Below are 13,148 nucleotides of genomic sequence, written 5' to 3'. Positions count from 1 at the left end.
GGCCTGGGATTGCGCAGTGTGCGAGTGCTACCCGGACTCGCGCCGGGAGCCTGTTCGGGAAGGAGGGTTTGGCGCAGTTCAGCCCGTCTGCAGCCTGAGCTTACTGAGACGTGGATGAGACTGATCTGGGCGTGGGGGGATTGGGAAGCAGGGCTATTTTTAGGTGCAGGGTTTAAGTGTTGTGGCTTGGTGACAAAGCAGCAGTGCATTTCACAGCCAGCAGAACTGCCCCCTGCTACTGCAGTGCAGGTGTGCAGTGCCCCGCCCGGCCTCCCAGACACACACGTCTGCTTGGGTTCTGCTGGCTGAAGGGACCCGCTTCCTCTTCTGCTAACGTTCACACACCTCGGGAACCAGCCGCCCTCCCCACCCACCCAGGGAATAGGAAGCGGAGGTGGGGCTGGGAAAGGCAGGGGAGGGCTGCAGTAGTGAGGAGAGCACGCTGGCCATGCCACATTAGTGTGAGGGACTCTCCTGGAGGAGAACCCCCCCCAACAAGGCTGCAGGCGATGCTCTGCTTCACTGCCGACCGGAGCAGTTTGCTAAATGCTGCTGCGCTCCAGTGTTTCTCTTCTTCCTGCGCTCTGCCAGCGTTAAGGCACAACGTCCTTGAGCAAGGCCACACCCCTTGATCATGCCCTTGGTCCTGGCAAAGCTCCCCAGGGGCCCTGTGGGAAGGGGCAGTGACGCAGCTAGATTCTCTGCCGCTAAGGACTAGGGTGATGGTTCCACAGAAAATCAGCAGCTAGAGAGACAGAAGAGGTGCCGTCCCCAAGGACACATTCATAGATCATAGAAGATCAGGGTTGGAAGGGACCTCAGGAGGTCATCTAGTCCAACCCCCTGCTCAAAGCAGGACCAATCCCCTGACAGATTTTTTCCCCCAGATCCGTAAATGGCCCCCTCAAGGATTGAACTCACAACCCTGGGTTTAGCAGGCCAATGCTCAAACCAGTGAGCTATCCCTCTCCCCCCTGTTCAAACCTCCCTGCTGAGTTTAGCTGGCTCTTGCCGCTTCAGATGGGATGACCGGTGTTTGTGGGTTTACTAGTTTATTGAACTACGGTATTGTACACGGGCCTGGCCCAGACTCTCCGATCAGTGCCCTGTCCTTGGCAGGGGAGCTCAGAATCCCAGCTCCAGGCTATGGCTCGGGCCTGGCTCCCCACAGCAAGCATGCGTCACTTTTGGCAAGGCCCGCGGTGCCTGTGGGACATGAGCTGCCTGCTGAGAGGACTGTTCTGGCTGGGGAGGGGTCCCAGCCGGCTGCCAAGCTGGGACCTAGATAAAGCCTGATCCTGAGAGAGGCCAAGGACCTGCAGCTCCCATTGCCTTGAACAGGAAGTGCAGAGGGTCAGCATTTCTCCAGACTCTGCCCCTGCTGCCTCTAGCTTTGTTGTGCTCACACGGGCCCTGTGTCTGTAGCCTGTCTGGCTCTGAAAAGACACCCCGTGGCTGATATTTGATAGCCCTGCCGTGTAGGAGGGCTGCTAGGAACCATTTGTACACAGCCTGGTTACTGCCTTCCGGCCAGTTAAAGCCTCTGCAGGTACCCGCTTCTGCCTGTGAAGCAACAGGACTGTGGGCGTTCCAAGCCCAGCTGTCTCTCCCACCTGCTGAGCGGGATGTTTTCTGATTTCAGGTCCTACGCAAGATCAGAGCGGCCAAGAAGCGGCCGCCGCCTCCCTTGCCCAAGACACGCTTGCGCCGTACCAGCACCCGTCGCTCCGGCTACGCCTTCTCCCATCAGCACGGCTTCGGCGCGCTCATTATGTCTGGGAGAAACATGCGGCCTAAACTGCCTTTCACCACAACAGGGACGTTTTCACCCAATAGTGAGAAAAACAAACACAAGTGAATGAAAGAATCAGGGCAGCCAGAAAGGAAACTGATCTGCACAGCGTCCCAGCCCGCACCTGCCCAGGACTGCCCTGTCAGCTACTCCAAGGAGGACTCAGGCCTTCTCTTTCCACCCAGGCACTCGCTCTAACTCCGGCTCCTGCTCTGAAGGGCACGCGCTGCTCCCAGGGAGGCAGGGGAAGGGTGGAAAGAACAGGATGAATCAAAGTTCTTAACTGTGTGGCATTGACAAGTGGAGAGCGGCAAGCGCAGAGCAGACCAACCCCCACATCCCTCCGTGGCCTGAGAGAGAGAACATGCAGGGGAACGCCTGCTCCATGCACCAAGATCATCCGTGATGCCACTGCTTCATCCCCTCAACCCCATACCGCCGAGCACAGCGATGTCAGGGCGGAGGGAGGGCAGAGCTGTATACGCTCATCCCATCCACAAGACTTGTTTCTGCCGTGAGCTATGCCGTGAAACATTCAGAGCTGTATTTGTCCCGGGGATAACTCCACTGACCCCAGGGGGACGGGCCCAGTGCCTCGAACCCAAATCTTTGCAATCTAAGTAATTGTGCGGCCATTTGTCCATAATGTACATGAGCATTTGGAGAGTATGAGGTGGGAAATGACCTTCCGAGCTGGTGGGTAACCCTGTCCAGGTCTACGGCCAGTGCCCCAAGCGCAGCCCCCTACCTTTGGGAGGTGCTGTAAGTCAGGGTTCAGCTCTCCAGGCAACACCCAGGGAAAGGGGCCTGCAATCGAGCTGCGCTGCAGAGCCAGCCTGCTGGGAAATGTCATTGTTCTCAGGGTTTGCAGCCAGGCACCAGCAGTTTCTTCTAGACTGAAAACAGAAAAGCACCAAAACACTCAGTTCCTGAATTCCACAAATGCTAGAGCCGCTCCGTTAGAGTAAAGCTGGGAAATCCCTCCCTGGGTCATGGCTCGGTCTCACCAGGGAACCTCCATCAGCAGGTGGCTTTCCAACCAGACCCCGCCAAATTCTGCTCTCCAGCTCAAACGCCCAGCTCCCCTGGACTGAATGAGAGCCTCTGATGGCAGAAACGGAACCTCCATGCGCTGCCCAGGGCCGATGGGAGGGTGCAGTTTTCACTCTTACCTCTGAGTGCCCAGCTCTTTAACACGCCAGCCCCCCTGTTCTGCCTCTCTCTCCCCCTCGCTTCCTGAGCAATAGAAGAAACCTCCCTAGGCTCAGGCTTGGTGATCTCTGCAGTTTCTTGAACCAAATGGTTTTGCCTCCTCGTTCGATTTTGGTTGGAAGGCGAATCCATCAGTCAGCTGACAGCCCCTAAGTCCCGTGTGTGAGGTCAGAGAGCTGTGAGCCCGCCAGCAAGGGGACCTGACAGACTAGAAACGGCCAGAGTCTTGGAGCTGCTGAGCCATTGGGCCTGGTTCTCCAGGCCGTCACACCAGTGCTATACCGGGGGAGTTACCCTGGTGTAAAGCCAGCATGCGGGAGTGGAGAATCAGGCCCATTAGCGTTACTCACCCATCGGAACGGCGCTCTCTCGCCTGCAGGACAAAGCGCCCCCCTGTTAGTTCCTCAGCCGGTGCTCTAACCACTTACAGAGGGTGGTAGGGCTAGATCCGATGCCTGCTTGGGCTGGGGTTCCTGTACATTACACACGTTAGCGGTAACGGGGTTCTGTGCGGAATCCCCGAGGCACTGGCAGAAGGGATGTGTTACTGTGACAGGCCGGCGACATTTCCACTTGAATTAGTCTCCCTAGAGCTCCTTGTTACCTGCTGGGCTCCTGGTTTTAACAGCGACTGCGTGGAATTGTTTATACTCCTCTAACGAAGGGTTTTATTCTCTGGACATGACTCTCCTCTGGGCTTAGCACCGGTAGAGACAGAGGGTCGATTGCAGCTGGGCTCTGGGGATTTGTTATAAACCACAGCATTAGCTTTCGGCCATGGGGCTGGGTCTACCCTTCCACAGCAGGGGAAAGAAACATGCTGAACGGAAACAACTGTAACACCAAGCAATGCAGTGCGCCGGGGCGAATCAAACTGAGCGGTGCAGTCATTGCTCGTCGCTTCTCTCTGGCTTGTGGCTCCCTTGCCAGAGACCATCACCTCGGCATGCTGATTCGGAGAACGGCTCACGACGGTACTGAAGGGGAGAGTTTAGATTGTTAACTGACACCCCAGAAGGCTCAGCCTGCCAGGCTGTGGCTAGCGTGTGATGCTGTGGGCTGCAGTGCTGAGAAGGAAAGACAAGCCAACTGCGAATGAACCAGGGAAGCTCTGGGACCCCAGACACCGCTCTAAGACGGTTTGCACACAACACACCCTACTTGGCCACAGCCGAAGCGGGACTTACAAATGCTGCATAAGACACGCAAGGGATGATCCACTTGGTGAACTTGCTCCAACTGCAAATACTTCAGCAGTTTGACAAGACCAATGTATGTTTTTAATGTCTTGAAATTGGCCCTGGTGTTCCACAAGCATCTCTCCTTGGTTTGTAAAATAATTTTTTAATATAAATAGTGGCCAATGGGATGAATAATGTGTGTGTAATCTGTTGCTTGATCCTTGGGGCGTGAGCAGGTGCATGTATGTTGTTCACTGGATGAATCTCAGGAGCGGGAACACGGAGAGCCAGATTGCATCAGAGTAGTGACTCACAAAAAGCCCAGCCCAGCTTGGGAGGAAAGTGGAGGGGGGCCGGAGCAGGGAGCGGGGCAGTTGGGGGAGGGGGTGACAGTGGGTTGGAGAGGGGGGTTATGTGGGGTAGTTGAGAGAGAGATTGATGGGTGGTCAGAGCAGGGATGGGGAGGGAAGGGTCATGGAGGTAGTTGGGTAGAGTAACCATATTTCCCAAAGGGAAAACGGGACACTGCACAGGGCTGACCTGAGCAACCTTTCCCCCCACTCCCCTGGGCTGCCAGCCTGCCCTGTGGCCTGGCATCGCCATTCACCCCCCCCCCCAGCTGTTTCTCCATGCCCCCCTAGGGGGTGTGCCCCACTTTTTTTGGCACAACTGGGCATTTGTCCTGTTTGCTCTGGCCAACTGATGATCAGACAAATGCCCAGTTGTGCCAAAAAGGCTGGAACGTCCAGCCTAGGGCTTAAAAAGGGGACTGTCCTGACCAAACAGGACCTATGGTCACTCTACAGTTGGGGGAGGAGGTGATGGGGGATCCAAGTGGGGAGGGTGATGAGGGGCAGTTGGGGGAGTAGGTGATGGGGGTGGGGCACCATGGGGGCAGTTGGGGGAGGTGATGGGGGGTCAGGGCAGGGGTTGAGGGGGAGGGTCATAGGGTGTAGCTGGGTGATGGGGGGGATCAGAGTGGGAGGGTCATATGGGTACGTGGGGAGAGGAGTGATGGGAGGTGGGGCACCATGAGGGGCAGTTGGGGGAGGGGTGATGGGGGACAGAGCAGGGCACCATGAGGGGCAGTTGGGGGAGGGGTGATGGGGTTTAGGGTGGGGGACATGGGGGCAGGTGCGGGAGGGGGCAGAGGCTGTCCCGGTCTCTCAGCGCTCAGGGGCGGGGCCCGGGCGGAAGCCCCGCCCCGCGCCGCAGTGTGTGGCCGGAGCCGGAGCCGGAGCGGCCGGTAAGGGCGGGGCCCGGGGAGCTCTGGGGGTTCGCGTCCCGGCTGGGGGGGCTGCGGGCTCGGGGCGGGGCGGGTCGGGCACGGACCGCGCCCCGGGGATTTCAGCCGCTCCGGGCCGGGCTGCGGGCACCTGCCCCCGGGGAGCTCCGGCGGGTTCGCGCCGGGCAGGAGCCGGGTCCCGGGTCAGTCCCCCGCTCCGAGGCGCCGGGGCTGCGGGACACGGGGCCGCTCTGCTGCGGAGCGGAGCGCGGCGCGGGGGTCCGCCCGGGCGGAGTACGGGGGGCCGGGGCCAGGCGAGCCCCACACCCCGGCGGCGCGGCCGGCCCCGGACGGGAAAGTTGCCGAGTCACCGGGCAGAGGATGAACGCGGAGGCTCGTGGTCGCTCGAGGGAATCCAGCCCCCGGCTCCTGCCCGGCCGGAGAGCGGCGTCGGGGGTGGTAACTAGAGAACGAGACCGGGTCAGTCTGGGTCCCCAAAACAACCAGGCGCCTTTGGGCACCTGAGAGACTAACACGTGTACTTGGGCATAAGCTTTCCTGGGCTACAGCCCACTTCATCGGATGCCTGGAGTGCAACACGCAGGAGGCAGAGCTGTAGAAACACTCCCATGGGTAGTTATACCCGCTACTGTATTTTCCACTCCATGCAGCCCCTTTGCTCCCTTGGAGGCCCAGCAAACACCATCTGTTTACACCCCCGACTCTTGCACGTCTCAGCAGTGAGATGCCCAGAGGACTAGGCAGTTACTTGTTAGACTGCCCGAGACCAGCCCCCCAGAGTCCGAGCACATGGCCTGCAGCCCCCGTTATCTGTACGGTAGCGTAGCGGGCGCTGGAGACTACAGCTCCTGGGTGCTCGGGCGAAGATGGGGCACTGCGTGCTGGGGCTTCTTGTACTGAAGGTGAGGGACCTTCAAATCGCTTGGCACAAGTACGTGTAGCGTTTCCTAAGCTGCGCCCTGGTCCTCAGGCAGCCTGCGTGTGTCCAGGCTTTGTGTGAGGTTGCTGGGGCAGGGCTTGATTATCGGGCTCCGGGCAGGGGGTGGGTAATCTGCCAGAGCGAACCCACACTCTCCGAGGGGTTCTCTGAGTGACCCTGATCGGGAGTTGTCATGGGCGTTCCTAATGCCGGCCTGCGTTGGTTTCCCATCTCTGCGGGCCCTGGCCCCTGGGTGGCTGGTGAGTGACTTGCATAATTACCACATGGTTATTTCTTAATAACTCTCCAGTGAATATGCAAATCTGGATGATGCCTGGGTGCTGGATTGTCAGGTCCTGTGCTAGCAGCCAAGGTGCCCTGTTAGCCTCTCCTGCCCATCAGCTGATGCAGAGAAATGCCAGAAGCACAGGGAAAAGACACAGGCAATGGGGGTTGAAAAATAAATTAAAATCTCTCCCCCCCCCCGCACTCCCTCCCCCTCCCCAACACGTAACAAGTCAGCCAGGCTCCAGGTCCCAGAGGAACTATCTTAAGTTGCTGGGCCCACCCCACAATCCAGCCTCCTCTCTGGGGCTGGGAGGGCCCTTTCCAGCAGAGAGGGTGAGGGAGGGACTCCTAACACTGGTTCTTACAAGGCAAAACAAAGCTACAGACCCAGCCGTGTAGCCCCAGGCTCTGAGCCTGCCTGGGTGTGCTTACCCAGAGTGCATAGATTTAAATGCTTTACACCCACCCACCAACCCCCATGCCTGGATTTTGGTGTCTGTCGAGGGCCCCTAGCGCCCGTAGTGTCTGAGCATTGGCTGGAAACGCTTTTCTTCTTCCGGTGGGAGTGCTGCAGTGTGCTGAGAATCATCAGGTAGAGATGGTGTAGCTCCAGTCACCAGTGGCGTTAGATCAGGGATCCATTTGGCCTGTTGAGATTGGCTCTTCCCTGCAGGGGCCAGTGCAGGCTTGTTCACTGCAGCATGTTCAGCGTTGTCGCTTGGTGACTGTCCCGGGCGATGGGATTCTCGCCCAGCCTCCGCTCTCCATCACGGAGCTTCCTCCGAGGTGGGTGGATGCAGAGGGCGTAAGGTGCTCTGGGATCTTTGTGAGGGTCAAGGGCTGTGCCCAACAGATGTCTTTAGCTGGCTCTGTTTTGGAGGCTGCCTATAAGAACATAAGAACATAAGAACGGCCGTACTGGGTCAGACCAAAGGTCCATCTAGCCCAGTATCTGTCTACCGACAGTGGCCAATGCCAGGTGCCCCAGAGGGAGTGAACCTAACAGGCAATGATCAAGTGATCTCTCTCCTGCCATCCATCTCCATCCTCTGACGAACAGAGGCTAGGGACACCATTCTTACCCATCCTGGCTAATAGCCATTTATGGACTTAGCCACCATGAATTTATCCAGTCCCCTTTTAAACATTGTTATAGTCCTAGCCTTCACAGCCTCCTCAGGTGTGAAACTCTCATGCCTGTGGTATCAGGGGGTCGCCGTGTTAGTCTGTATCCACAAAAACAACAAGGAGTCCGGGGGCACCTTAAAGACTAACAGATTTATTGGGGCAGAAGCTTTCGTGGGTAAAACCCCCACTTCTTCAGATGCAGCCTACGACTTGATCAGCAGCACCGTGCTTCTGGCTTTGAACGCCGCTCCTCTAGAGTGCAGTGAGTCAGGCTGCGAGTCTCTGCTTCAGGGCAAATTCCAACCAATAAAGACCATTTCTCTCAGCCTCATTCTGCAGCTCAGCAGCCTGCATGCCATCACCCCCGGCTCGAAGGGAAGTGGGTTTTAATAACCCCCTGTCCGCCTGTTGTGCTGAGCTGTCAGCTCCCTGCCTTCCTGTACAAAGCCAAGCCCCCTGCCAAAGTCGTACACTTCGGCTATAAATGGATCTGGCCCCTCACCCCGTGGGATGCAGCTGGAAACTGGATCCTGGCCAGACTTGTTCTTAATTTGAAAAGCACGACATGCCCCTGTGGGCCCTTCTATTCCCCACGCTGTTCGCCTGCGCGGGGTCGGTCTCTGGCCAGCCTGGCCTAGAGGAGGAATCGCTCCCGCTTTCTCTCTGCTGCCAGCCCACTGAAGCTTGTGCTGCCAGGCGGTGCACAGACTTGCAGCGTGAGATGCTGCACACCCTTAGTGCTGGTCTGTTACATAACACCATGAACAAGCATTATTTGATCTGATAAGTGCCTCTCAAGCGAAGGCCAGTACTTCCAGTCCTGCGTGCCAGCCAGTCAGCTCCCACACCCAGCACGTATGTGCAAGTGGCCTGGTTTTCAGCTGTGCTGAGCAACCCCAGCTCCTATTGCCTTCAGTGGGATCTGTGGCTCTACCTAGGAATTTATCTGGCTCCCATCACCGTGACATCTGGGCACCTCCCAGTCGCTAATGCGCTTGTCCTCGTAGCATTCCTGTGCAGCAGGGGAATGCTGTCACCCATTGTGCAGACGAGGAAGGGGGCCCGGGAAGATTGACTTGTCTAGGGTCACCTCTAAGGTGCCACAAGTACTCCTGTTCTCTTTACATGGAGTCTGCGGTTGTGCCAGGAATTGAATCCAGGTCTTTTGAGTGGCAGTGCAATGCCCTCCTGGCAGTGCTCAGCACCTCTGCCAATCCATTGGCATTCAGGATCTGGGGTGAGGAGCCAGATTTTAGGCACTTGGGAGAGGGGGAGAGAGAGGTGGTGGACCGACAGAGTGCAGGTGGCGATCTGACACAAGAAAACAGCACATAAAGGAAAAGGAGTGAATCCACTGAGTGTAGATGAAAAGGAATATAAAGAAGCAAAGCACCCTGCCAGGCAGGCAGTGAGACAGGCCAAAGGGATCGCCCCTGATGAAATGCATGACTGATCCACTACTAGCTGGCAAAGAGCTCTAGAACTTTGCAGAAATGAGCTGGAAAGGAACGGCGGATGGTTGTGTAGCACCATTTGGAAGTGATGACCGGGGAGACTGCTCGTAACCCCAGAACAAGTGACGGAGAGGGAGAAACAATCCTTTGAGAGGCTCTTACATGCAATCCCTAAGCGCTACCTGAGCCTGACATAACAGAGGAGGAGGTGAGACGTGCTGTCCAGGAAATGAGGAGCGGTGAGGCAGTGGGACCTGAAGTGAAGGTGGACGTGCTGCAGTCTTGGGTGAGAGATCTGAGCAGAGTGGTTATAACTGTGTGGTGAGACGAGAATTCCTGAAGGCTGGTGAAGTCTTTCCTGGTCCCAATACACAAGAAGGGGAGCCTCCCTGAATGTGGAAACTGCCGAGGGATAAAGCTATTGGTGGATGGGATTGATACTGGAACACATCTGGGATGCTCGGCTTGGGAGGTGGAACACCACTTTGAACACGAACGGTTCAGGTTTAGGAAAGGACGAAGAACAGCATATGCCAGTTTTGTAATTCGGCAAGGGATAGAGAAGCACCTACAGCACCGGCAGGATAGCTTCTGGGCTTTCATAGACCTAGAAAAGGCGACCGCTAAGGCAGACAGAAGATGCTGAGGAAATATGGAGTGTCTCAGGATCCAATAATTGATGAGTGGCCTGTATAGATCCCAATATTTTGGAATGACAGGGCCCTTTGGAGTGAAAGTTGGATGCACTGGGGTCAGCCCTCAATCTGCTGTTTATCATATTGATGGGCTATGTCAGCAGGAAGAGCCCAATGGGGCAAGGTGAGAAGCTGCTGTGTGCAGGTGACCAGCAATAAGGGCATCCTCAAAAGAACTAGAGGAAATAGTAAACCAGCGGTCTGAGCAGCTCAGCTGACGTGGAGCAAATGGGCATGATTAAGACGGGGCCTGGGGTCAGTAGAGGTGCCACAGGGCAGTTGGCCTTATTGGTTAATGGAGTGAGAGTAAACCAGTCTGCCCAGTTCAGGTACCTTGGTGGCTAGGCTACGGAGACAGCAAGCGTTACCCTAAGATGCAGTCCAGGCTGAGGAGTGGGGGAGGAGTGTGGAATAACACCTCACGGGTTGTGTATGACAAGCGTATGCTAATGAGACTACGCCCAACTGAGTAGAACCGTGGTTTTCAGCCTGTGTCCATGGACTCCTGGGGGTCTCCAGTCTATGTCTAAGGGGCCCACGAAAGGTGGTTGTTACCATACAACAGGGGATTTCAACCTGGGGTCCACAGACTGTCTAAGATTTCCAAAGGGGTCCGCACCTCCATTTAAAATGTTTTAGGGGCCCGCAAATGAAAAAAGGTTGAAAACCCCGGGATAGGACAATGGTGCGCCCTGCTGTGCTCTATGGTGCAGAAGCGTGGGCGATAGAGACAGCAGGGTCAACGCCTACAGGTGTTTGAGATGAGGTGTCTTTGTGTCATAAGAGGAGTTACAGAGAGAGGAGAGATCCAAAATGAAAGCATTCAAATGGAGTCAAAGCCCGGGGTGTGGCCAACAAAATCCAGGAAGCACGACTTGGCTGGTTCACACCTGTGCTGAGCAGGAATGAAGGGGACCTGGTGAAGACAGCCTGGCGGGAGAGAGTGGAGAAAAGGGACCCGAAAGGAAAGCTGAGGAAGCAGTGGATGGATTGCATCAAAGAAGAAGAAAAGTGGGCGGACCTTAGTGCCGCCTCAGACAGGTGAAGATGGAGGATGCTGACCTTGTAAGACTGAGGCCTTTTCCTGTAGCCATATGAGGAAAGCAGCAGCCATTCGCTGAGAAGCAGGAAGTCACCTCCTCACATTCCATCTAAATTACATTAAAACAATGTCCTATCCGGCTGTTAAGAAGGAGACCCCGTCCTAATGGCCCCCACTATCACCAGATACAGAAACAGATCTTAAGATGGCTAAAGAACACGTAGTTTAATAGCATCTGTCTGGTAAGAAATCACTTATCAATAGTTGTGGTTTTGAAATCCTCATTTCTTTATTGTTTTGTCATGATGGTCCCCACTTCCCTATTGTTTGTCTGTTTGGTCTCTGTCTGGTTCTTTGATTGTTTGTTACATAATTAATTTGGATAGGTGTAAATGAATTAAGGTGGAGGGGTAGGATTGGTTAGAGAATTTTGTTCCACTATGTTAGGATTGGTTAGTAACATTTTAGTATCATGATTGGTAACGGTACAGCTAAGCAGGACTCAAATGTCACTATGTAAACTGGGGTCCAAAAGGAAGTTCTTTGGGAACCAACTCCAGGGCACAGCCCCACGATCAGAGCTGCCAGACCTCAACTCTCTGCCAATGACGCCGTGCAGAAACTAGAGTCCCCGGATCCTGACTGGCCGGCAGGAAAAGTTCATCTGCCATATTGGGCGTGGTGAACACTGTCTGTGTAGCGTGTGCCGTCTGGTTTGGTGATTCTTAATACATAGAGGTTAAGTAGGATATTACTGTGTAAGGCTCTTTCACTGGTAAAAGACCCCGGAAACCCGCAAAAGATTAAGCCCTGAGTCCACAGGGAATGGGTGTTTGTTCTGAGTCCACAGAGGGGTAAAGTTAGGTGCTTGGAGCCCTAGGAACTGGGAAGGGGGGGGGTGCCTAAATGAACCGGGTTACGCCTGGAGCCCTAGGAACTAGGTAGAGGTGGGTGCCCCTAGCGTGTGCAAGTGACGAGAATTTTGAGCGGGTAACAACCTGACGAGCCTGTGATGGATGCTTATTGAATTAAATGTTAAGTATCTTTGGGGCCCATTGTATTAAATGCAAAGTGTTTGTATTATTGTGGGCCAGGATCGTCCTCTCTGGGGGGAAATGTGATGTGAGCCTGGGAATTCAAAGGACTATGTTGAAAAGGTGCCAGACAAGAATGGAGCTTTGAGACAATAAGTGTGAAGTTGTTGTTTCCTGGGGAATCCCGAGGGAGAAGTTGGGGATCAAAAGGGTGTGAGCTGTATAAGGGAACGGGCTGATCTCCCACTCTGGGTTCTGGTTCTGAATCTGAAGACCATCATTAACTTGTAATCATGGGGAAAACCCCGCGGGGGTTTTGAAGGCGCCCGAGGCTGGAGTTGGGATGACCTCTGGCTAGCTTTCTAGCATGCGGGTAAGTTCTTTTATTCTTTGTCATACGTGTTCCCTGCGATGCTGTCACTTTCAGAATAAATGTGCTTGCTTAGCCAGAGCTGTGTGGTGACGTGTAAGTGCAGGCCGTTACACGGGTCAGAACCCAAAGCGCAGACGCTGGCCTTTCAGGCAGTCTGGCCTGCTGGGAATATCCCAGTGTAGGCAGGGAGCTGTGCAGCCTTTAAACCATGCCCAGGAGGGAGAGAGACATGGAGGAGGTGAGAAGACGGTTCATCCACTTCACAGAAGCCAGGAGGTCAGACCGTATCCTGGTGTCATTTCATTGTGTGGGCACAGACCGTAATCTCTGTTGCAGCCGGCTTTGGGGGCAACTTCCCCCAATCATGGAGGATTAACATTGAATCCCCCAGAGATACTAAAGATGAGCTATGGAGCCTGCAGCCCAAATGCTGCTCCCTGAGTTCTGCAGCAGCACTTGCGCTGGGTCCCCTTCTCTGCGTACAGGAGATCCCGGCAGGCGGGTTTGCTCTCCGTCCCCATGGCTTGGCTGTGTCATACGCTGGCACTGCACTCTCTGCAGGCCGCATGCCCCATGCTAAGGATGAGGGCAGCTGCTCTTTTGGACGTGAGAGAAGTACATCCTTCAGGCTGCCAGCAAACTGCCTCTGAGGGTGGGTGACTTGTGGGCCCTCCGGAAGAAGTTCTGTGGGCTCATAGCTTCCTGCGGCTCCACCCAGGATTAGCTCATCTGGAGCTGGCTGGGAAGTTTGAAGCATCAACTCGTGTACATTTGCCAGCAGAAC

The 13,148-nt window shown here is 55.5% G+C and overlaps 1 protein-coding gene across 1 annotated transcript in view; it reads left to right on the top strand.

Annotated features, from left to right (window-relative positions):
* LOC135880274 (phospholipid-transporting ATPase FetA-like) overlaps positions 1 to 2,436 on the top strand; it is a 109,530-nt gene extending 107,094 nt beyond the window's left edge. The window contains exon 27 of the mRNA XM_065406512.1: positions 1,643 to 2,436. Coding sequence (XP_065262584.1) covers positions 1,643 to 1,858 — 216 coding nt within the window. The 3' untranslated portion in view covers positions 1,859 to 2,436. The remainder of the gene's footprint in view (positions 1 to 1,642) is intronic.
* The last annotated feature ends 10,712 nt before the right edge of the window (positions 2,437 to 13,148 follow it).

Source organism: Emys orbicularis, chromosome 6, assembly GCF_028017835.1.
Source record: "Emys orbicularis isolate rEmyOrb1 chromosome 6, rEmyOrb1.hap1, whole genome shotgun sequence".
Classification (NCBI taxonomy): domain Eukaryota; kingdom Metazoa; phylum Chordata; order Testudines; family Emydidae; genus Emys; species Emys orbicularis.
The sequence above is the reverse complement of the archived record's forward strand: the minus strand, read 5'-3'. Positions and strand labels throughout refer to the sequence as shown.